At 41.4% G+C, this 21,359-nt stretch overlaps 2 protein-coding genes across 6 annotated transcripts in view; one reads left to right on the top strand and one right to left on the bottom strand.

Moving 5' to 3' along the window:
* Window positions 1-1,318: 1,318 nt before the first annotated feature.
* On the bottom strand, window positions 1,319-7,390 carry RWDD2B (RWD domain containing 2B). Of its 5 annotated transcripts, none has more exons than XM_019524260.1 (5): window positions 7,311-7,390; window positions 4,363-4,592; window positions 4,213-4,280; window positions 3,487-3,852; window positions 1,319-2,771 (listed from the first exon to the last, which is right to left on the bottom strand). In XM_019524260.1, exons 2-5 carry the CDS (start codon window positions 4,567-4,569, stop codon window positions 2,537-2,539), a joined length of 876 nt encoding a protein of 291 aa, XP_019379805.1. In that variant the 5' UTR covers window positions 4,570-4,592; window positions 7,311-7,390; the 3' UTR covers window positions 1,319-2,536. The 5 variants fall into 5 exon arrangements, with proteins under 5 accessions (XP_019379805.1, XP_019379803.1, XP_019379804.1 ...); XM_019524258.1 differs by having other exon boundaries at window positions 7,280-7,362; XM_019524259.1 differs by lacking the exon at window positions 7,311-7,390 and adding an exon at window positions 7,115-7,145.
* USP16 (ubiquitin specific peptidase 16) overlaps window positions 7,273-21,359 on the top strand; it is a 28,855-nt gene continuing 14,768 nt past the window's right edge. Inside the window, exons 1-7 of the mRNA XM_019524252.1 lie at window positions 7,273-7,454; window positions 10,159-10,257; window positions 13,086-13,261; window positions 13,876-13,979; window positions 17,324-17,424; window positions 19,443-19,633; window positions 20,146-20,238. Of these exons, the coding sequence (XP_019379797.1) occupies window positions 10,197-10,257; window positions 13,086-13,261; window positions 13,876-13,979; window positions 17,324-17,424; window positions 19,443-19,633; window positions 20,146-20,238 (726 nt within the window). The 5' untranslated portion in view covers window positions 7,273-7,454; window positions 10,159-10,196. The remainder of the gene's footprint in view (window positions 7,455-10,158; window positions 10,258-13,085; window positions 13,262-13,875; window positions 13,980-17,323; window positions 17,425-19,442; window positions 19,634-20,145; window positions 20,239-21,359) is intronic.

Raw genomic sequence — 21,359 nt, 5'->3', positions numbered from 1 at the left:
TTCTTCAGACAACTAGCAGAAGCTTCCAGATCACAAGCCTTGGTTCTCATGGGGGACTTCAATCACCCTGACACATAGGTGGCACATAAGGGGGGCACATCCCCCCCCCCGAGATTGACCCTCACCAGCCGGGGAGTGGGGGCACCAAAAGAAGTGCCAGCCAGTGCCCCCCTCCTCCCCCCGCTCCGAGATTGGCACAAACCATCCCGATGTCCAGGAAGAATAGCAAATATGGCAGGTGACCAGCTTGGCTTAGCAAAGAACTCTTCAGTGAGTCTAAACACAAAAAGGAAACTTATAAGAAATGGAAGCTTGGACAGATGATGAGGGAGAAGTATAAGAATATTGTTCGGGCATGCAGGGATAACATCAGGAAGGACAAAGCACAACTGGAGTTGCGGCTGTGAAGGAGGCCAACAGCATATTGGGCTAAATTATGAGTGCCAGCAGATCAAGGGAAATAATTATTCCTCTCTATTCTGTGCTGGAGAAGCTACATCTGGTGTACTGTGCCAGTTTCGGGCTTCCCACTACAGAAAGGATGTAAAAAAGTTGCAGCACAGAGTCCAGCCGAGTGGAACAAAAATGGTGAGGGGGCTATGGCACATGACTTATGAGGAGAGGCTGAAGGAACTCAGCTTATTTAGTCTCGAGGAGACTGAGGGAATTTAATTGCAGCCTTCAACTATCTAAAGAGGGGTTCAAAAGAGGATGGAGCTAGATTGTTCTCTGTGGTGACAGATGACAGAACAGGGTGGGAACCTCCAAAGCAGAAACTAACCTCTGCTTTGCTAACCACCTGAATGGGTGTTAAGCCAAGGCTCTACCAAGGGGAATGCACATGGGGATGCTTGCACCGGGACCCCAACACAAAGGCAGCCGGATCCTTTTTTGAACCCATGTCCAAACATTTCCGTGCAAATTGCAGAGCCGACCCCATCCAAATTGATTTCAGTAAGAGGTTCTGGCAATCTTTTGGGCAACTATGGAGATTTCCAGCCAACCGTAAATAACTTCTGTAGGGTGGAATAACCCCATTCCAGGCGGATGGAATGCAACACTTTGAGAAAGCTTAGAACCAACATGGAATTATAGTCTTGAAGGCAACCCCACTATTTCCTTAAAACATGTAAAAACCACCTGGGGCCTAGAAGAGGTTTTAACTCTTAATGTTAATTGCACAGTGTAGTGTAGAGTGTATTAACTCAGTAATCCTATTGCTATTATCTTTATCACCCAAAGCATGCGTTTTATGAAACAAATGTAATTTAAATCTTTAAAATGCCCAGTGCATACACAGAGGGAAAAAAAGAAACAATTAAGGTTCAGTGTTTGATGCTTTATTATGAACTGCTTCATGACAACTTTGTTGAAGTCTGACTCAAGCTATTGTAAGCTGACCCAGCAAACACTTTCTTACACAAATAGTGCTTCTGATTTCTAAGTGTATAGGTTTGCAAAGTGTAAATCCCACATAAGGACAGTTTTTATTGCCATGTGGGGTACAGTCTTGGCCTAATGGGGACTCAATCAATGTCCAATAATAATAACAAATCTATTACAGTTGATTCTTTGGAGCAATTCAAATCCCTTGCCTTTGCAAACAGTTATCCTGTTATTTTTACTCATTTGTTTCAGAAAAATGACTTGCATGAATAACAGGCAGAGGCCAAGCCCTGTTTTTGTAAAGCACCATATTCACCCAAGAATAGGATAAGCAGTAAATATTAAGTAAAAATAATAAAAATGTCTGCCATCAAAAAGTCTTTTGGTACATATGTAAACATAGTGTTCAATTATGTAAAAAAGTCAGCGTTTCCTCAGAGAGATTGTCTAATTAAAATAGCTGCAATTATTGGGTGAAGAAAAAAAAAAATCACACACCTCTGATTCCTTACCTGTTCATATATATAATTTCCTTCTCAATAACATCATGTTCTAGATCAATGAACTGCATTTAGGCTGAGTAGGCTGGACGAGTGGAGTGTGACTCATTTCTCAGCCAGATCTGGCTTGCAGGGTTTGGATCCACCTCTGAGTTCTTGATCCACCATGGGACAGCCTTGTGCACCAGACTGATCCAACACACAAGGTTGTAGCAACCAGCTGGTGAGGCTACCCATGGGTCTGGAAATGTAATGGTGGGGGAGCAGTAGCCAAGGCTCCCAGAGTTATGGTAATTAATGCTACCACTGCTTCCATGCCACCAAATTTCCAAACCTGTTGGGAACCCCACAGGCTGGATCTGGTGTGTGGTTGTACTTTGAACACCACCATGTTAGATCTCTGTCCAGTAATTCTACAGAGGCATTTTCTGTCCTTGTAATTAGGACATCTCTGATCTTGCCCTTAAAATTAAATTTTCTATCAAATCATTCATCTAATCATTTTCTGGATTGCTATTTGTTTCCATGGAAAACTAGATGCATCATAAAAATCATATTTCCCTTGCCGATCAATTACTTCAGAAGTGGGAGGGAAATAAGCTATTCCAGGACCACCGTACAATTTTCCAAATGCTTGGATGCTTAATAATCTAACGTCCTTCAACTCCAAAGTACATCTGAAAAATATCAGCACATCCTCTTTCATCTAAAAAATGATATAGCTGTCCCAGATCCATATGATTTCCTCTGTTACCATGTGCATCAAAAACTTTTTCTTCAAAAGATGAAAATTTTCTTTGTTTCTTTATTTCAGCATGCCCTGCTTCCAAAGACATGTCTTCTCTGTGGCGAATTAAAATTCTCTTCCATGTTAATTTTCTGACTCTGAAAACGAAAAAAACATGAATCTGTAAAATTCCATTTTTTATAAAGTATTATAAAACAAGGATTGTTTTTTTTAAACAAATTTCAGTTGTGCATAGATCTGGTACAAATACACCTGTTACATAGTTCATTGGCCTTATGTAAAATATCAGACACATGTAAACATTCCTAGAAACAGAGCATTGTTTCTATATACTTGAATCTCCCTAGTAATTGAAGGCACTTAGTTTCATTACTCCCAGAATAATGCAAGCAGGCAATCAACAAAGTTGAGATTTCAATATAATCATACACCTTGGTTTTGTCTATGTTAGGAATGTTCTTGCTCTTTCATTATTTCTAAATATGCTAAGTTGTACTAAATCTACACAACTCAGAACTACAAATAACAGAACTAACATTAAACAATATAAACAGAACTGATGGCACTGCATCCTAGCAGCTGCTATACCGATACAGAGATGAAGAGAACAAAAGACGTTTGTCAAGCAAGAACTCCTTGCTGGCTAATGAACAGACCCACATTAACGATCCTGACAGATGTGACAAGTGGCAGTAGTTGGACATATGAAAAGTTACAAACATGTTTAACTACTTAGTTATAAAAACTTTACCTGCATTATTACAAAGTGGTGACCATCTGCCAACCAAACCCACAAGACAAAACACAATTATAAATAATCATCTGTGTCATTTAAAAAACAGTAAAGCTGACCTTGCCCAGAACTCTTCACAAGTACTCTGAAGGCCTTCTACACAAACAACACCTGGCTTTCCTGGCATGCAAAACCCAGATAGAGAGAGCTCCTTAGCCCAATCAACAATATTCTTTCTTTTGTGTTTGTTGTAGATGTGATGACTATAAATCCACAACCTAGTAAAAATGGCATCTTCTGATTCCATGGCACTTGATGTCACCACTGAGGAAGATGAAGTCTCTTTGTCAATATATGCCGATGCATGATCTTTAACCCATTCCCTTGCACTTAGTACACAGGGCTCACCACTGCAGTTTCTTATCAAGTAGTTTTTCAGATCTGTGTTCAGTTGAATTTGTTGCGATCGACTTAATGAGGATGACCTAAGGGAGAAATATGAATTACCTTAAAATTTAGTTGCAATATATCGTATTTTTAAAAGGTAGGGAAATCAGAAAGTTCTAAGAATTCTGCGTTTTAGCTTACAATTGGTGGAAAATTACTGTTCTACCAATGTAATGCCTTTTTCTATATTAATACTATCTTAGATCTGTTAGGTAAAGTCACATTTTAGTCTGTGAGAGACAGGTTAACTATGGATTTTATAGTGACATTCACCTGTAAATTTCAAATAGGAAAAATCAGGTAATAAGTGAACATAGTTATTGTAACAGGGAATGTTTCTTGCTATTGTACTGGGACTGATGTAGTAAGTTTTATTTCTATATAAAAATATGTAGTACCTGACAGTAATTTCTGGTAAAACAGTTGGGTATTTTAGTGGCAATGCAAAGAACAACGAAAACTCTACCTGTGGGGGTGGAAAAGAACATTAAAATCTGATTATAAAAAAAAAATGTGAAATTTTAATTTAAAGAATATGTCCATATTACCATAGTGGCATCAGGAACCTGTGGCTTTACATTTAGGGTAAACTGAACTTTTGAAGATGGCATCTCTGAAGACTGATTTTCAACACAGTATTTTAGTTCTGCTAAAGCCAGCTGGTCTGTCACAATAAACTCGTCTTCATCAGGAAACATGCTAGAAAGAAGGTCCAACTCAGAAATCTGTACTTCAGCTTCTTCCAAGTTAGTCATTTGGGCTGTGTTTTGGCTGCTTCCTAAATAAAGAAGAAATTAGGAAAATTTTACTAATCTAATACAGAAACAGGCTCACTAGTCACTCCTGGAATTTTTCCATAAATAACATTAATTCATATAAGTCCACCAAAATCGATTCATAATGGCCTGCAGGGAGAGGGTAATACTTCACACACTATTTTTGCAGTGTCTCAGTGTTTACACTGATTTTAAGTAGAACCAGGATTTCACACTGTATTTACAAACTGAAACCTCTTTGGATTACTGAGGGGAAGGGGATTTGAATTCAGTCATTTGTGTTATTTCAGCACTCACAGGTTGCTTTGCCGCTGATGCCATCTTTAGGGTTCTATTATTCCAGCAACGTGGAATACAGATATACCCTATTTTTTCAGAATGATTATACTATCATAACAGGAACTGCAAAAATAGCATGGTCTTGCTCAGGGGATTGGCTCACTGCATGTATTTGAACACATTTATATTTATTTCACTGACAAAAATAAGCTTTGCCACCTTTTTTGCTACTGGCAGGCCTGTACATGCACATACAACAACAAAATGCATACAGCCACATTCCACTGAGAAAAAAAATTATAATATATAAGGCAGGTACAGGAGAGAAAAGCGGGCTCTCTCATTTCAGGGGGTCAGCGAGCGTTGGCCTCAGTCTCCTTCTGTGAAGCTTTAATTCTGAAACCAATAAAGTCTGAGCCTGGAAGGTGAAATGTTGCCGCACACACAGATTTCTGCTGACAACGATGTAAGGCATAAGCTCAGATTTAGTTTGGATGATACTAGGACAGCGGTTCTCAACCAGGGTGCCGCACCAACACCCACAGCCTCAAGATCCTTTCCAGGGTGCCGCAGAGCGCCACGCAATGTTAGCGCTGGTAGTTGTGCAAGCTGGATTTGAAATATAAACCCAGGGATTTCAAACAGAAACCCACACTTGTGGTCTTTTCCAGTTCTTGGCCACAGAAATACTCTTATTTCAGTCAAGAGTGAAAATGAGGAGCTGAGGGACAGGGGATGTGAGGCTGCCCTGGGGCAGCAAAGGAAAAGTTGAGAACTGCTGTCCTGGGGACATGGCAGAAGAGGCAAGGCAGAGATGCGCCTCACAATCTAGAGCAGCGATGTGTGGGCTTCCCCAGCCACACCTCAGCCCATACATGCTGAGGGCTGCCAAAAGCCCACCCACTCCTTTTTATTGCTAACCTCTTTTTTACCTTGTATTTATTACCTTTCTAGTGTTTTCCCTTTGGCCTTTTTGTCTTGCTTTCTTCCCCCTCCCTCCCCTGCCTTACTTTTTGTTTTCCGATTTCTACCCTTTTATATTTTCACTGACATCCTGTCCCTCTTATAGGTTCTCCCATTCCTGCTTTCCTACTATTCCCTTTTTCACAGACTGCCTATTTTTCACCTTGTATTTTATTTTATAGATTTTAGGGTTAGAAGCGACCTATTAGATCACTGAGTCTGACCTAGGCAGGAAAGAGTGCTGGGGTCAGATGACCCCAGCCAGGTGTTTGTCCAATCTCCTCTTAAATACCTCCAAGGTAGGGGAAAGCACCACCTCCACTAGAAGCGTATTCCATATTTTGGCAACCCTCACTGTAAAGAATTGCTTCCTGATGTCACCTCTGTTGTCTCCCTCTGACTTTTTTCGCCTCCTGCTCTCTTCCTCCTCCCTGCTTTTCCTTTTGCCTTGCTTATCTCTACCTATTTACATTTTTACTGACAACTCTCCACACTTTTAGTTTCTCTCATTCCTTGGAGTCTCAGACCAGTAGACTCCCTATGCCTAAGGAAGGGTGACTGCACCCAAAAGCTTCCTAAGAACTTTGTTCCAACTACTCAGTTGGTCTAATAAACGATATCACAATCTACACAAAGAACCTTGCCACCCACGCTGACACAGCCAGCCTGCAAGGTGCACCTCTCCCCTGCCTTCACTGAGACCAAGGCAGTGCTGTCAAGTCTTAAATATGCAATTATCATAATTGGAAGCTCAAAATCAGCCACCCCAAAAGTCATTTAAGACTCTCCAAGGGTGACTTGGGTTTTGCATACCCTGCTCCAACTAGCTGCCTCAGAAATTATTGTACATTTTGAACACTTACTATTAGTGATCACACAAGGGCTGAAATTATTGCACAAGTATGATATTAATGTACATCTGGCAACACCGGACCAAGGCAGCTAAGCACGGCTCCCTGCTAAAATGAGAATGTCCTGTCCCGCGCCGCCCCCCGCCGCACCAGCCCTGCACAGACCACTGCAGCAACCTACCAGGGACGAGGCTTTGGCCCCTAACGCAAAGCACGGAGAAGCCGTTGGGCGGGGCGGGGCGGGGCCAGGGGAGCGCGGAACGTGGCGCCGCCCAACGGATTCGAATTCCCCGAGCCCAATGTTCTGCGGCTGTGAGGCGGGGTGGGGGGGGTTGGCAGACTGCAAGGTCCAGATCGAACCTGCCCGGTCCTACAGCGTTTCCCTCCCCACTGATACTGCGCATGCGCCACACCTGCCTCGTCTACCCTGCTCATACTGCGTATGCACACCTGCGCCTCGCTCTCCTCGAACTACACATGCGCAACTCCTCCTTCTCCTCCCCCCAGTTGAAACTGACCATGCGCCCAAAATTGAGCCAACCAAGTTTCTGAACTAGCGCTGCAAAAGGAAGCGGAAGCGAAAGTGTATACGTCACCTTTCCGCCCGATTCCCGGCATGCAACGCACCGGAAGCTGGGCTCTCAAGGAACGTTCCTTCCGGTACCGGCGTAGCCGTGCCCACAGCTCCGCCGCGGCCGAGCGGAAAACCGGAAACCTGCACCGAACCTGGAAGGATGTGTCGTAAAACAAATCGGTTCACGACACTGACAGGTAAGGGCCCTTGATGCCGCGGTCTCTGCCCTGCTTGCTGCGACTACCCCGGACGAGTGACTTTCTCCTTTCGCGCGCGGGAGCGAGATACCTTGCCTCAGTCTCCAGTTCCGGCCAGCGGGGGCGGAGGGGGGAGGAGTGGAACGCTCTGCGGCCCTCCTATTGGTTCTAGTGGCTGTCGGTCATCGCGGGGAGAGGCGGGTGCAGGTGGCTCTGAGCCGGCCAATCGGAGCTGGCAGGTGGCCTATTTCGCCGAGCAAAGTACGTTGCGCTCGAGTGGGAGTGGGGAGAGCCGTTCGTGTGAGAGGGAGGGTGTCGGCGTTCTCCCTTGCTCGTCGGCGGCATGGATATGATGTGTCCCTGCCTAGCTCTGGGCCAGGCAGAGCTGGGCGGGAGTGCTGGGCACGTAAGGCGGGCCCTTGCAGTCCTAGCCTTGCAGGAGGAGTTGATTGCAGAGACCCCTGCCTTCTTGAGTCTGGGCAGCCTGTAAACACTGCCCTCAAGGCCTGGTTAGTGTTTCAGGGCAGCAGCTCCTGGTTCTCTTGGCAGTTGTTCCCCGAGCCAGTGTGGCCAGAAAGGAGAGTGCCCCCTGGGACTTCTTTTCCCTAAAAATAAAGGGGGCTGAAAAAATGCCTGTTAGGAGTCACCTTGGAGTTCTACTCTTGTCTGCCTCCAGTCACAGCTCAGTATGGGTTTGCAGACCTGTTGTTTGCCTAAGGCTCCATTGAGATGCCTAGGGTTGGGTGCTTCTTGAGGATCTAGCTTGCTCCTGCAGTCATTGTCTGATTGTCTGAGGGCAAGCAAGATCAGGGGCATCCAAACCCCAAGCCTCCAAGTTTGGGCCTGCACACAGTATGCCTGCTGATGGACTGGGAAGTATTTGAAGGCCTAGGCTGAAAAATCTGAGGTGGAGGGTACTTGCCAGTTGCAGCGTCACATGTGGAGTTTGAACAGTTGAGTTTTGCTCAGTCGAAAGGATTTGGAACTCATCTGGCTAATTTGACCTGGAACATTAAAAAATTTCCAAAAGAAAAATCAAACTTGTTAGCTTTGGAGAGTATCCTCCATCCCAGGCTCTCACCGTGGGACTTCAGATACTCCCAAATTCATTGGCAGGCATCCTACCTGCAGGCCCAAGCCCAGAGGTCTTGGGATTCAGATGCCCCCCCAGATACTATAGGGAAGCAGCCTCCATTCTAGACTCTTAAGTCTGGGACTTCAGATGCTCTCTGTTGGTAAGGAGGATGCTTGCCAGTTGTAGTGCCATACATAGTATTTAGAACAGTTGAGTTCTGCCGGCTCAATCGATGTAATTTTTAGAACAATTGAGTTCTGCTTGGTCAATATGATCTGGAACTGATTTGGCTGATTTGACCTGGAACATGAAATATATTAATAAAAAAAAAAAGTGTTAGTTTTGGAGTTTATATAAAGAATAGATTCCCGTTGTGTTGGTTGTTGGGTGCGCCTTGTGAAGCAAAGAAGGCAAAAACTTTCTAGAACAGAAAGCTCTGTGCAGCACACAGAAATCTGAGCGTTCAGTATGTTGTCACCTGGTTGCAGTAGGATAAGAATGTTTTACCTTGTGTTGCTGAACATGGCCTCAGAGGTAAAAGACGTTTTCATTGAAACAAAAACAAAGATCTACACTTGATCCAAGCTGACAAGAAAATAAGTCGTTTGAAGATTTAATTGGGATGGAGCCCATAGCATACTTATCACACTTTAAAACTTTCTAGGCCTTATTGTATAAGTGTATGTCCAAAAAAAAATGTAGGGGAATTTGACTGAGTTTAACCCCTCTCTTACAAGCTGCAACATCCCTGTATAATGGGTAGGCAACGTTTTTTGGCTGGAGTGCCAAAAAAAACCCTCAATGCCTACCTTGCTGGTATGGCTAGAGCAACGGGGAGCTCGGAGCAGCAGGCAGCTTTCTGCACTCCCTGCTGTGCCCTGCTGCATTGGGTTCCACATGCTGCTCTGCAGAAGCCACGGCGAGGGCTGCACAGCAGTGAGCATTGTTGGCACCTGCTGCCTCTCCGGAGCCTGGGGCTGGGTCGGGCTGGGAAATAGCAGCTGTTTGCAGCCTCCCAGCTGCAGCTGGCTCAGGTTCTGGGTAACTGCTGGTAGCCACACAGTCCAGGCTGCTTGCAGCAGGGCTTCCATCCTCCCAGCCGGCTGCTGGAAGCAGCCGAGGCTCCCCGCTGGCAACAGCTACCAGGAGGCTGCAACAGCTGCTGCCTCCCCACCCCAGCCCCAACACTTGCCGAGGAAAATGGCTTCACGTGCCATGCTCGGCATGCGTGGCGGGGTTGCCAACGCCTGCTGTATAATCTCACTGATCTCGGGGCTTAGATCACCTGGAAAAGCCACATTCCAGCGTACGTTAGAGGAAACTGTTGTGGCTTTTATGTATTAAAGTATTATAGTAGGATTGGAGTGTTCAAGCTGTAATGGTCTAGGAAATGTGAGAAGGAAAGACTTATTTTGATGATACTTCTGTTGGACCAACTGTGTAGTTGGGAGAATTGCTACACAATCTTTTGGACTCTGATCTTCAGTATAACTATTTCAAGAAGACAAACTTATTTCAAACAACAGGTTAATTTATTTGGGATGTGGTTTTTGGTCTTATTGGTGCTGTTTTACGTAAAACCACCTATAAATAAAATCTGCTAACTTAATATTTTTATTTCTTCTATAGGTCATTTTTCTGCGTAAGAAACACTACCAGACATTAACATGGGAAGGAAACGAATGAAAGGCAAAACAGCGCAGACAGATGAGTCTCTGGATATTCAGGGTATGTTTCATAAATACAAACATCTTCAAAAACCTCAATAGTCCTGTAGGAGGAAATGTTTAATTTAACTTTGAACTGCGTACAATTGAAATCCCATTAATAATCGTTAGGCCAGGGGTTCTCAACCAGGGTGCCACACAATGTTAATAATATTATGTGTATAAACATGTTTCACAAGATAAACCCAGAGATTTCAAATAGGAATCCATAGTGTTAGAAACAGTCTGTCTTGTGTGGCATTTCTGAGTTGCTTACAAGAAGAATTTCTCTTTTTCTGGAGTCAAAAATAAGTGAACAGTTGGAGCTAGCATTTCCAATGGGTGTATCAAGTCTAAAAAGGTTGAGAACCACCGCATTAGGCATTTACAATAGTTATTTATGCAGCTTTGAAGAGATGATTACAGAGAATGTGTACACAACTGAAACAAATCCTTCATGGCTCTTGTTCTAAACTTGCTAAGAAATAAAGTAGAATAAAATTATTACAGAATTAATATTTAGTACCTGGCAAATCCAGTTCTAAGAACTATTTCTTTCACAAATAGTTCTTTACTTATATGCTTGTCATCCCATCGAATTTCATGAGGTTGCTGGCTGGGCAGACATCTTGTAGAGCTGGTTTCAGAGTGTACTAATGACAAGTAACTTGATACACTCTTGATGCTGTTTTTAATGCTTTTGGAAAGTTTATTTTTGTTTGTTTCAGTAGCAGAAGGATATGATTGAAATGCAAAAAACTTTATTGTGTTTCTGAGGATCTCTTTCATTTGCCAGTAGCAGCAGCTAATTTTGTCTAACTTCAGTTACCTTTTTTGTTTCTGCTTTCCCACTGCCTTGTTTTCCACACCACATGTAAGCCACCATGGTGCTTTTTAGGTCATTTGGTGAAAAATCCATCCCTTTCCTCGCCCAGCCTCGCCTTTTTTCTTTTTCTTTTTTTTTTTTAATTTAAGTACTCCTTAAAACTGTTCCCTAAAACACTCCTACAAGCTGAGGTAGTCCATCTGATAGCCTGTAATTGAAACCAGCTTACAGAAAACATGATTACAAGTTGTCATAACTTCAAAAATGTAGTTGCAGTGTATATACAAGAACTATAAAAATCATAATTTGGTTTGGAATTGTAGATTGAACTCCCACTCTTAAAATTTGCTAATATTTATAGTTTGCAAATATATATCTTTATCTTCTTAATTAACATGGGTTTCAGGATGTTACCGTAATACAAAGTTGGGAGTCAAAGCTCTACTGTGGTAGGCACTGCACAAACATTTAGTAAATGTGAGTCCATGCTACAAAAAGTTTTTACAGTCCAAAGCTATAATCCAGCAAAGTGCCCTGAAAAAGAAGAAAGATTTCTGAGCTATAATTCTAATATTACTAGCCAACTGCCTGTCAAGAATGGCGGTGGGGACAGGGATGGAGTACCCCCCTTCCCCCCACCCCAGTCCAGGCCCACTCCCCCTTCCCTCCTGCTGCTTGCAGTCCAGGCCCACTCCCGCTCCCCCACCCTCATTTTTGATGGGCAGTTGGCTAGTTCATTGTATAAGGACAGGGGGGGAAAAAAGTATTTGAGGACAGGCACTAGAATGCTGTAGGTACTTGTCATTCCAGTCGCAAAGTGACCTGAAAAGTTCATTAAAAGGAGGAGCTATGAAGATTTGCATGTTTTTAGTTACTTTGCTCTGTATACTCCTCCCCGCCCCCATAAACAGTGCTTCCATCAAATGGTTCATCTCATCCAGGAAAATGAAGGCATTTGCCAGCTGCAAAAAATTATTTGGAAAACTTAAATTGATTGCTTTTGTTTACTGGTTAACAGGCAAAGCAATAACTAGATGGCTATAAATTTTTTGTACATGAAGAAAGCATTCAGTCACACAGGATAAAACCAAAACCTTCTGCTGATTGAACTCAAGTAGCCCATCAGAAATAAGAAATATCAAAACCAAAGAGTACCCTTTTGTGTTAACCAATAATACCAAAAGTTGTGACAGCCTTCTTTCTCATCAAAGGCTGGGCAACTTGTTAACCTCTAAGCATGGCATGAAGGCTGTTTGATTCAGTGTTGGGGGCGGAGATTAGTTTTTTTCCAGACATTGGGTAATGGTAGGGGTGCATCATGAAGTCAGTAGCCTCTCATGAAAATTCCCTTCTGGAAACTTTCTTTCTTTTAGACTGGAAGATGAACAACTTTAAAGGATTTGGCTTCTGCTGTGGCAATTAGAGTTTGGTGATTTCTCAAGCCTTTTGGGATTGATAGCTCAAAATACAAATCCCTAAACTATTTAGAATCTCACAGGCAAACGGTTCAGATCGTGGAGCCAGGAGGTGTTAGAGGAGCCCCAAAAAGGGCTACAGTGTCTTACATTAGTTTCAGTTTTTGTTTAATTGGATTTAAGGTGTAGCTCGTGGTAAAACACAGTATAGTCATCTAGTTTGCGGGAGTTAAAGGCATAGGCTATGGTAGCTAGGTCTGTACTAAAAGAAATTGTCAGTCTCTGGCCCAACCTATGTTAGAGAGTGGTTCTTATTCAGTAATATATTTTTTTGATCGTGCCATTATTTTAGGGTCGAACTGTAGCTCCAGATTATGTACTGTAGTCCCAAAGGTAGGATGCCCTCTTTGATCAAAGGGACATGTATGATCTTTGCCATAGGTGTAAGTTTCTTAGTGTATCCTACCAATCTCTCATTTAATCAGAAAAAGATTTGAGTCATGGTCATTTTGCATTTTTTTCCCCAAGTCTAGATGTCAGCATCTGTCTCTTGTGCTTGGTAAAAAACATGACTTGCTCATTTTTTCCTGTGTATTTTTGTTTTTGTAGAACCTGTGTGCAAGCACATTCGCAAGGGGTTAGAACAAGGCCTTCTGAAAAAGGCACTGCTGAATGTGCAGTGGAACGTTTGTGAGGACTGCAAGACAGACAATAAAGCGCAGGATAAATCTCAGGAGGAAACTGAAAGTCCTTCAATATGGCTATGTCTAAAATGTGGCCATAGGGTATCTTTTGTTTTATACTCTTCAGCATTTGTTAAAGTACTTGATAGCTTTTTTAATTCACTAATCCTGTAATTTTCACTTATTTTTAAATCCAAAGGTGGTGTAATACAAACACGTTGATGTAGTTGTCTGGTAAAAAAATGTCTGCTCAGAGTTGCTAATAAAGTATCCAGAAGCTTGGCACAAAGGCATTTAGCAGACTTAAGGCTCCAACACCATCTTGATGACTTGCAGTTTTTGAAAGGCCAGTGCTAAGTTGTACTAGAAACTATTAAAACAACACCAAGCCATTAAATTTGGAATATGCATGTCTAATAACTCTTCCCAATTTTTTAGGACTTTAAGCTGGGATTTGTAATGGCACATAAAGTTAGGTGTCCAGATCCCCAACTACTTGACAGTTATTCTTTACTGTTGTTATTATCCAGTTAATAACTTTTCCTTATGTAAATAAATTTCAGAGAGAGAAATCTATCTATTCATACCAGTGCTCTAATTAGCCTAACTAATTATTTAGGTCTTTATTTTACAGTTCTGTTTTATTGTCTAAATTTATTTTTTCTCACTCAGTAGTCAGTTGGGTTTTGTGACACTTCTGGTTATCGACGTTATAGGGTTGTGGCAGAAATTCTCAAGAACAGCATGCTTTAAAGCATCACACAACGCCAAGATCAGACCCCCATTGTTTGGTTCTCAGTTTGGACAACTGGAGTGTGTGGTGAGTTTGTCAGGCAACAGTTACAAGTCATAACTGAAGAGAATAAAAACAGAGGTGTAATTTGCTTTCCTTATAAACATATGTGGAAATATTCAGTACATATTTTGCACAGAATTTCTTAATTTGTAATTAAAGTTGCTGAAATGTATTATTAATACATTCTCTTATACAAAAAAAAGACCTACATAATTTTCAGTAATAAGAATTCAATTGTCCATTAATTAAATGTTTAGTTTTAAATGTTTAGTTAGTAAGTTTATAAAACATTAGTCTAAAGTTAAGTATTGATATGTAAAAATTCATACTCTGCAGTCTTATGTAAATCTTAAGGCTGACCTTCAAAGCAGAAGATGTTTCAAAATATATTAATACACGCTTACATTTTAAGCTAACCAGTGCCATGGCAAGGGAATTTGGCACCCAGAGCAGAGCCCGCCCTCACCTTGTACATGGTTCCTGGGGGCACACGCTCCTGCATGCTTGCCTCAGAGTTCATGCAGCAGCTGGAGCACCCTCCCCTGTCCTCCCACGTGCATATCCTCCCCCACAAGCAAGCCACTTGCGGCTCCGTCCCGTGCCCCACCCTGGCTGGGCAGCATCTGTTGGTGCCCCTTTGCTTGGCCCCTGGGGCAGTCACCCCACTAACCCTGCCCCCCACCCCCAGCACTGAAGCTAACTAAGGAGCATAATGAAGATAAATCTCTTGGGTTCAAAAGTCATTAAGCCATTTTAAGGATAATACATAGTTCTGCTTTACCCAAAGTTGAAACTGTGTTCAAAACCACATACTACTGCGAAGTATTTTTGGCTTATGTAGCATGAGACCTAAGAACATTATTTTGTTACCTGGGAGACAGTAGTGGTGCAACAAGCATAAAGATGTGTATTGTAACAGGCTTTTCACTCTCTATAAAGACAATTTTGAGAAATCCTGCTGTAAGACAGAAAGACTCATACATGTAACTTTCTCTTGCGTGCTTATGTGTATATACAAAATTTGATTGACATTTAGGTTGCCTTTGTGACTTTCATGTTCACCTAAGACGCAAAGTAACTTCTTTACTCATTCAAACCTATGAATTAAAATTTTCACAAATACAGTTTGTCCTCTGAGATTTGCTGGTCTAATTCTGGTTGTAAACTTTTTATTATATTATTTATAATATAATGGACTATAATTTGTGAGTTTCACATTATCCATAAGGTGACCTATTGTAAAATTAAAAGCCAAAGCTGCCTTCTTCCAGGTTAGTGTTCTGATCAGTATACAAATGAGACGCTAACATTTTTAATCGTATATATTTATAACTTGTATATACAAATTATAAATATATATGAGAGATAATTACATGGTCACACATATATTAATATATATATTAAAAAAAAAAAAAAAAGCAAACGAACCAAACATTTGATCTAGGGGCGTAGGGGTAGGGTAGTTAAGGTAGCTCGCTATAGATTCTAGAGGCTTTGGTTTTAGCTTCTCAGAGTTATGGACTAACTGAAGAGCACCCTAGTCAAACTAGATATAAATGTATGGCTGGCTTTTGGTTTGGGGAGTGAAAGTCTTTTCTCCACAATCTCCAGCTTCCATCAGTTTTTCTTAAATAAGGATACTGTATTTTTTTTGCATACAACACATCCCCATGTATAATACACACCTTTTTTTTTGCTTCATGCTGCCTTTCAAAACAGATTTTTTGTTGTAGGAGCAGGTAGTAGCTGAGCTGCTCCTCAGTTTCCTGTTGACCCCACATACCAGATGGGAGCCATGGACCAACTCTGTGTGGTGGACCTGTGGCACACAGGGCCATATCATTTGGGTTCCCCATGTATCCAAAATTTTGATGATGGGAGGAGCAGTGGCAGCACTACTGTAGCTCCCAAGGAGCCCTAGGAGCCAGACGACTTGGTTACGTGGGCAAGACCCTGCCAGCAGGTCCTTTGAGCACCACTGGCAGAGCTTACTGTTTACTGTATTTCTGCATATCTTCTAATTTATACCAGGTGGCCTTGGTGATAAGTGTGTTGTCTATGAGAAGATATAGTAGTAGACTATTTAAGAGGTTGCTATGTTAGGGAAAATTGCCTGTTGATGTACTTGCCATGTACTGTCCTTTAGAACAGCGGTGATAAACCTGTTAAAAACCCTGGTTCCCAAAATGACTGGTAAAAGTTAGGTCCCCAGATTGGTCTAATGACATGTTCATGCCATATTTTAATACTGAGACTCTTAATACTTAGGAAAATAATTTTTGTTATAAACGTCCTCTGCACTCAAAAATTGGTAGTCACTCTATAATTTCTAGTCATCCTAAAAATCTGCTAAATGCATTTGTGCCTAACACTCTAAAATCTGCTTGATAGGCTTCACTATGTTAGAGCAGTTCTGTTCTGTTGCATATATTAGCGCAGTGTGTCGATTAAGTTAGTATTGTAACAGATGGCAGGGCAGTGCTGTACTGCTCTCCCAGTGCTGGACTTTATTTGTGGTAGAACATGCCCAATTACAGTAGTTGGGAGACCGATCTTTTTGGCAAGTGTGCCACAAATTAGTCCTGGACCCTCCCCAGTTTCCTTCTCCTGCCCAATCTGTTGTTCTGTTTTCTGCTCCCTGCCCTTCCTACCCCTGTGCTGCCTGTCCCTTTCCTGATCAGCCATGTGCCACACAGAGGCTGTCCATGTCACTGGCATGCATGCTGCAGGTTGACCACCCCAATCTACAACATCATAGCAGTACTTCAGCAAAATCATGTGAATCGCAGTGTAGTACCATAATCATATACTACATATTATATGATATGCCCATATCATGTACTAGATGATCTCTGGAGGACCCTTGCAGCCTACTTCTTTATGATTCTACATTGTTGTTGGCATGTTTTAATTCTCATAACACGGCTATATCAGCAGCTCAGAAACACATGAAACAATACTTAAATGGGATAAGCACAACATGCTACTTATTATCTTATCTAGGCTAAGTACAACTAACTATTTGGATGGATAGAATACATTTCAATTCCTTCATTTTTATCTGATAAAATTTGTAATCCATTTTCCTTTGGGTTTTTATCCTTTAACTTTATTCAGGCAAATTTTCCACTGAACTTGACTTTTACATTAATAAAGACCATAAAGGTGTCCTGAATGAAAATAACTAGGGTTTGTGATTCCTGATCATTGCCACATTTTTAGTTAGATTTTGTTTCCTAAAATTATGATTTAAGAGTGCTGTAAAATTGCTGTATTTGTATGAAATGGCACAGTTTAGAAATTTAATCTGGACATTATTGTTTAACTGTTTTTAACTCGGAATCTTCTGTCTCTCTCTCTGTGCTCAGGTGCTATCTGTGTGACAATGAAGTCCCATATAGTAGTTCAACTTGCTTGGGCCAACTTGTGGATAATGTCAGAAAAGCTTGTGCTGACACACCACATACAGGTAACTTGCTTGCAGTGTCCAGAGCCCTGAAAAGCACCTTGAACGGACTAGACAGTAGAATAAATTAAGAGTCTACTTTAGCTGTGAAATTTTTAAGCATTGTTATATTTTAATGCAACTTTTTGCAAAAAGATTTAGAAATCGTCTAAGCAATAGCTCCCTAAGAATTTTTGAGACCTTACTGTACGAGTGACTCCTTTAGCTGGCAACATAGTGCAAAGCCTGGTATAGGCAAAAAAACAAAATAAACAAAAAACCCTCTGTGATATTATTGTACAAGGTTCCCTGATCACCTTGATACTACCCCCCACTGAAAGGTGACATGCTCTGTGCACTAAGGCAAAAGAGATTGAAACACCAATCTGAATATGATTTATGATGTAGGTCTGCCTCATTTGGGTAAAGAGTGCTAAGCTTAGTCATGTAGTGCAAGATATGCACCAGGATCACTTCCAGATGCAAGGAATTTGAATGTTCTTGAACTTTGAGCAGTCGTATTACCTTGCATTGTAAGCACAGAAGAAATGCCATTTGTTGAGCCAGATCATATGTCCATCAAGCGCAGTACCCTGTCTCACACAGTGGCAGAGTATGGAACATAAATTTATCTGGAGACAAACAATCCTCGACATACTTACAGGCTTGATAGCACCAAACTGACTAGCACCACAACTGAAAGGGACCTAGGGGTAATAGACCGTAGTATGCATATGAGCCATCAAGGCAAACAGTGCTCTGGCATGCATCAACCAATGCATCTCAAGCAAAACCAAGGAAGTGATTCTTCTGTTTTACTCGGCATTGGTGAGCCCGAAGCTGGAGTACTGTTTCCAGTTCTGGGCGCCACACTTCAACAAGAATGTGGAAAAGCTTGAGAGAGTCCAGAGAAGAGCTACACGTATGTTCAGAGACTTGGAAGGCAAGCCATACAAGGAAAGGCTGAGGGACTTGGGCCTTTTCAGCTTAAAAAAGAGAAGGCTGAGAGGGGACATAGTAGCAGCTTACCACTACATCAGGGGAATACATCGAGGGCTTGGCGAACAGCTGTTCACCAGGGCACCCTTGGGGAAAACCAGGAGTAATAGCCGCAAACTCCTAGAAGATCGATTCAGGCTTAACACTAGGAAAAATTTCTTCACGGTTTGGGTGTCCAGACTGTGGCATAAACTGCCTCCAGAGGTTGTACAATCACCTACCCTGGAAATCGTCAAAAGGAGACTAGATGGTCACCTCGTTGGGGTCACCTGACCCCGGTTGTCTTTCCTGCCTAATGCAGAGGGGCTGGACCCAGTGATCTTGTGAAGTGCCTTCCAGCCCCTTACAATCTATGAATCTATGAAAAGGTCTAGCCTACTTAGTCTCTTCTCGTGTGTAAGCTCCTCCATGCACCTAATTATCCTTATTGCCCTTCTCTACTTTTTCTAGTTCTTCTACAGCCTTTCAAAGCATGGAGACCAAAATTACACACAGTATTCAAGGTGTTAACACACCATAGATTCATAAAGAGGCATAATGGTACCTTTTTTGATTGGTTTATAATTTCCTTCTTAACTCCTAATATTTTATTTGCCTTTTTGAGTACTGGTGAACACTTAGCTTCTATTTTTAGTGGACTGCTATACAATGATTTCAAGATCTTTCCTGTGTAGTAACATTTTAATGTAGAGCCCATCATGTATGTACATTTTTAGTTGTTTTTCCCCATATGTATCACCTTGAACTTACAAACATTTGAATTTCCCCTGCCATTTTTTTTGCTCATATACTCACTTTTGCAAGAGTCTTCTGATTTTTGGTGAAGCAAATAAGAAATATCCAAGCACATGCATTAGGTTGCAATGCTTGTCTGTTCAGTAACATAATTTATTCAGATATTGATGAGTTTTGCATCTTGTAAGTAGCAGTTTAGGTGACTGATCTCCGTGGAAATTTATAATAAAAATATAGGAATCTTTTTCACAGCTACAGTCTATTTACTGGATGTATTTAAAAAGGTAACAGTCCTTTTTGTATTTCAGCATCAGAACATCAAGAAAGCCAAGATTTTGAAAATAAAAAAACAGAAAAAGATAACAGAAATGAGCAAGAAAAAGAAAAAAGGGAAGGCATAATCAAAGAAGAGACTTCTTATCCAAATACCAATGCAGAAGTGATTGTGAAAGGACTTAGTAACCTGGGAAATACATGCTTCTTTAATGCTGTCATGCAGGTACAGCGGGTAGTGTTGGAGTTGCTGCAGATGCAGATTACTTTAAATACTGCACTGCACTGGCTTAAAAAAAATTCAGAGCTTCACTTAAGGGTGGCACAAACACACTGATAGGTACTGATCCCAAAAAATTACAATTTAATTATATCTAGACAAGATAACAAAAGCGGTATGAGACAGAGGATAAGAGTTTCCAACAATAAGTTACTTAAGTTATAACTTGAATAAGATCTTGTCCTTGCTCACCCAACCCAGTATGTCTGTGTAGAATATCTAGCCATTTGGTGGCAGACTCTAGACGAAGAGCAGAAATGGGTTTGAAAAGAAGGAAGTTAGATAATATTGCTGTTCTGTGTTGAAGAACAAAATAGAATTTGTGGGGAAAAAAATAGATACATTCCCTAAAATTCATTATCACTTGCTCATCTGCCCATACCGTATATCACTTCAGTGTTTTCTTTTTCTTTTTGCTCCCTGATTTACCAGTTTTAATTTTACTACTTCTTTAACAGAATTTATCACAGACGCCGGTCCTGAGAGAGTTATTGAAGGAAGCTAAAATGCCTGGAACAACCGTTAAAATTGAACCACCTGACTTTTCAACAGTATGTCCACTTTATAAACTAAAGTAACTTTTTAGGTACATCAAAGGAACAAGTAGATCTTTGTCTGAATTTTTAGATTTTGAAGAAATTGAAGTGAAATGTTAATAGAGCCAAGATTTAAATTAATGGTAGTTTATCACTGGCTGCTGTGAAAAAAGGATTTCAGGAGTATTTAATAAGTTAAGGGGCTGATTAGCTGCACTTAACACCTTTTCATTTTTAGGAATACCTCTATTACTTCCAATTATATTTCCATTTTGTTTAAATATTTATTCATTGTACCATTACATCAGTGGAATGTGATCAACTGATCCAAGATGGGGAAAACTTTAAATTAGTGCATGTATTATTAATTGAGGAATAAAAAAGGGATAAACATCAGGACAGTTATATTTTTGAAAAATACAAGTCAAAGAAGCCTGGGAAATTTGGAGCTAAGATTAAACAAGTTATTCTCAGTCTTGAGTTTTGATACCAGGTAAAGGAAAATGGTTCTTCTGTAAGTTTACATTATTAACTTACTGCTTATTTCGGTTTTTTTGTAAATCTTACTCTAACGTAATCGCTAGAATGTAATATTAATACTCTTGGATATGACTGTAAACTGCATCTGACTAGAGGGCCTGGTAGCAACATGGCGGGGCTACTAATAGCAGGGTAGTTCCTATAAAATACCACAATGTTGCAACCTCCAAAGTAAGGCGAGTATAGGGTGCGTCAAAACTGTAGTCCCCACTACCTTTGTAGGTACCCCTTCCTTAGAGAAAGGCTAAGAGACATTACGACAGATGACACTAAGATGTGGGGGGAAGTGGGCATGGTAGAAGGGAGGAATTAGGGGGCAATCGGACCGAGACCGGTTACAGGGGTGGGCGGACAAGAACAGGATGGGTTTCGACACTGACAAGTGCCAGGTGATGCACCTGGGGGGGAAGAACCAGCACCATACCTACAGGCTGGGGAACTCCCTTCTCCTCAGTGCAGAGGCAGAAAAGGATCTTGGAGTCGTTATTGATGCCACAATGAATATGGGGATGCAGTCAGGAAGGCGAAACGCACCTTGTCATGCATCCACAGATGCATCTCAAGCAGATCCAAGGAGGTGATGCTCCCCCTCTGTG

Source organism: Gavialis gangeticus, unplaced genomic scaffold (genome assembly GCF_001723915.1).
Source record: "Gavialis gangeticus isolate Ggan-Ray unplaced genomic scaffold, GavGan_comp1, whole genome shotgun sequence".
NCBI lineage: Eukaryota > Metazoa > Chordata > Crocodylia > Gavialidae > Gavialis > Gavialis gangeticus.
Note: the sequence above shows the minus strand (reverse complement) of the source record. Positions and strands in the feature narration are given on the sequence as shown.

Excerpts from the sequence above, each read along its gene's own strand:
- RWDD2B (XM_019524256.1), bottom strand. The coding sequence starts at position 7,087 with ATGCGCAGTATCAGTGGGGAGGGAAACGCTGTAGGACCGGGCAGGTTC. Across the intron at positions 4,593-6,864 it reads GGGCCAAAGCCTCGTCCCTG|GAAGCAGCCAAAACACAGCC; the intron begins GTAGGTTGCTGC and ends TTCTTTATTTAG. Across the intron at positions 3,853-4,212 it reads TTACCAGAAATTACTGTCAG|GTCATCCTCATTAAGTCGAT; the intron begins GTACTACATATT and ends TTTCTCCCTTAG.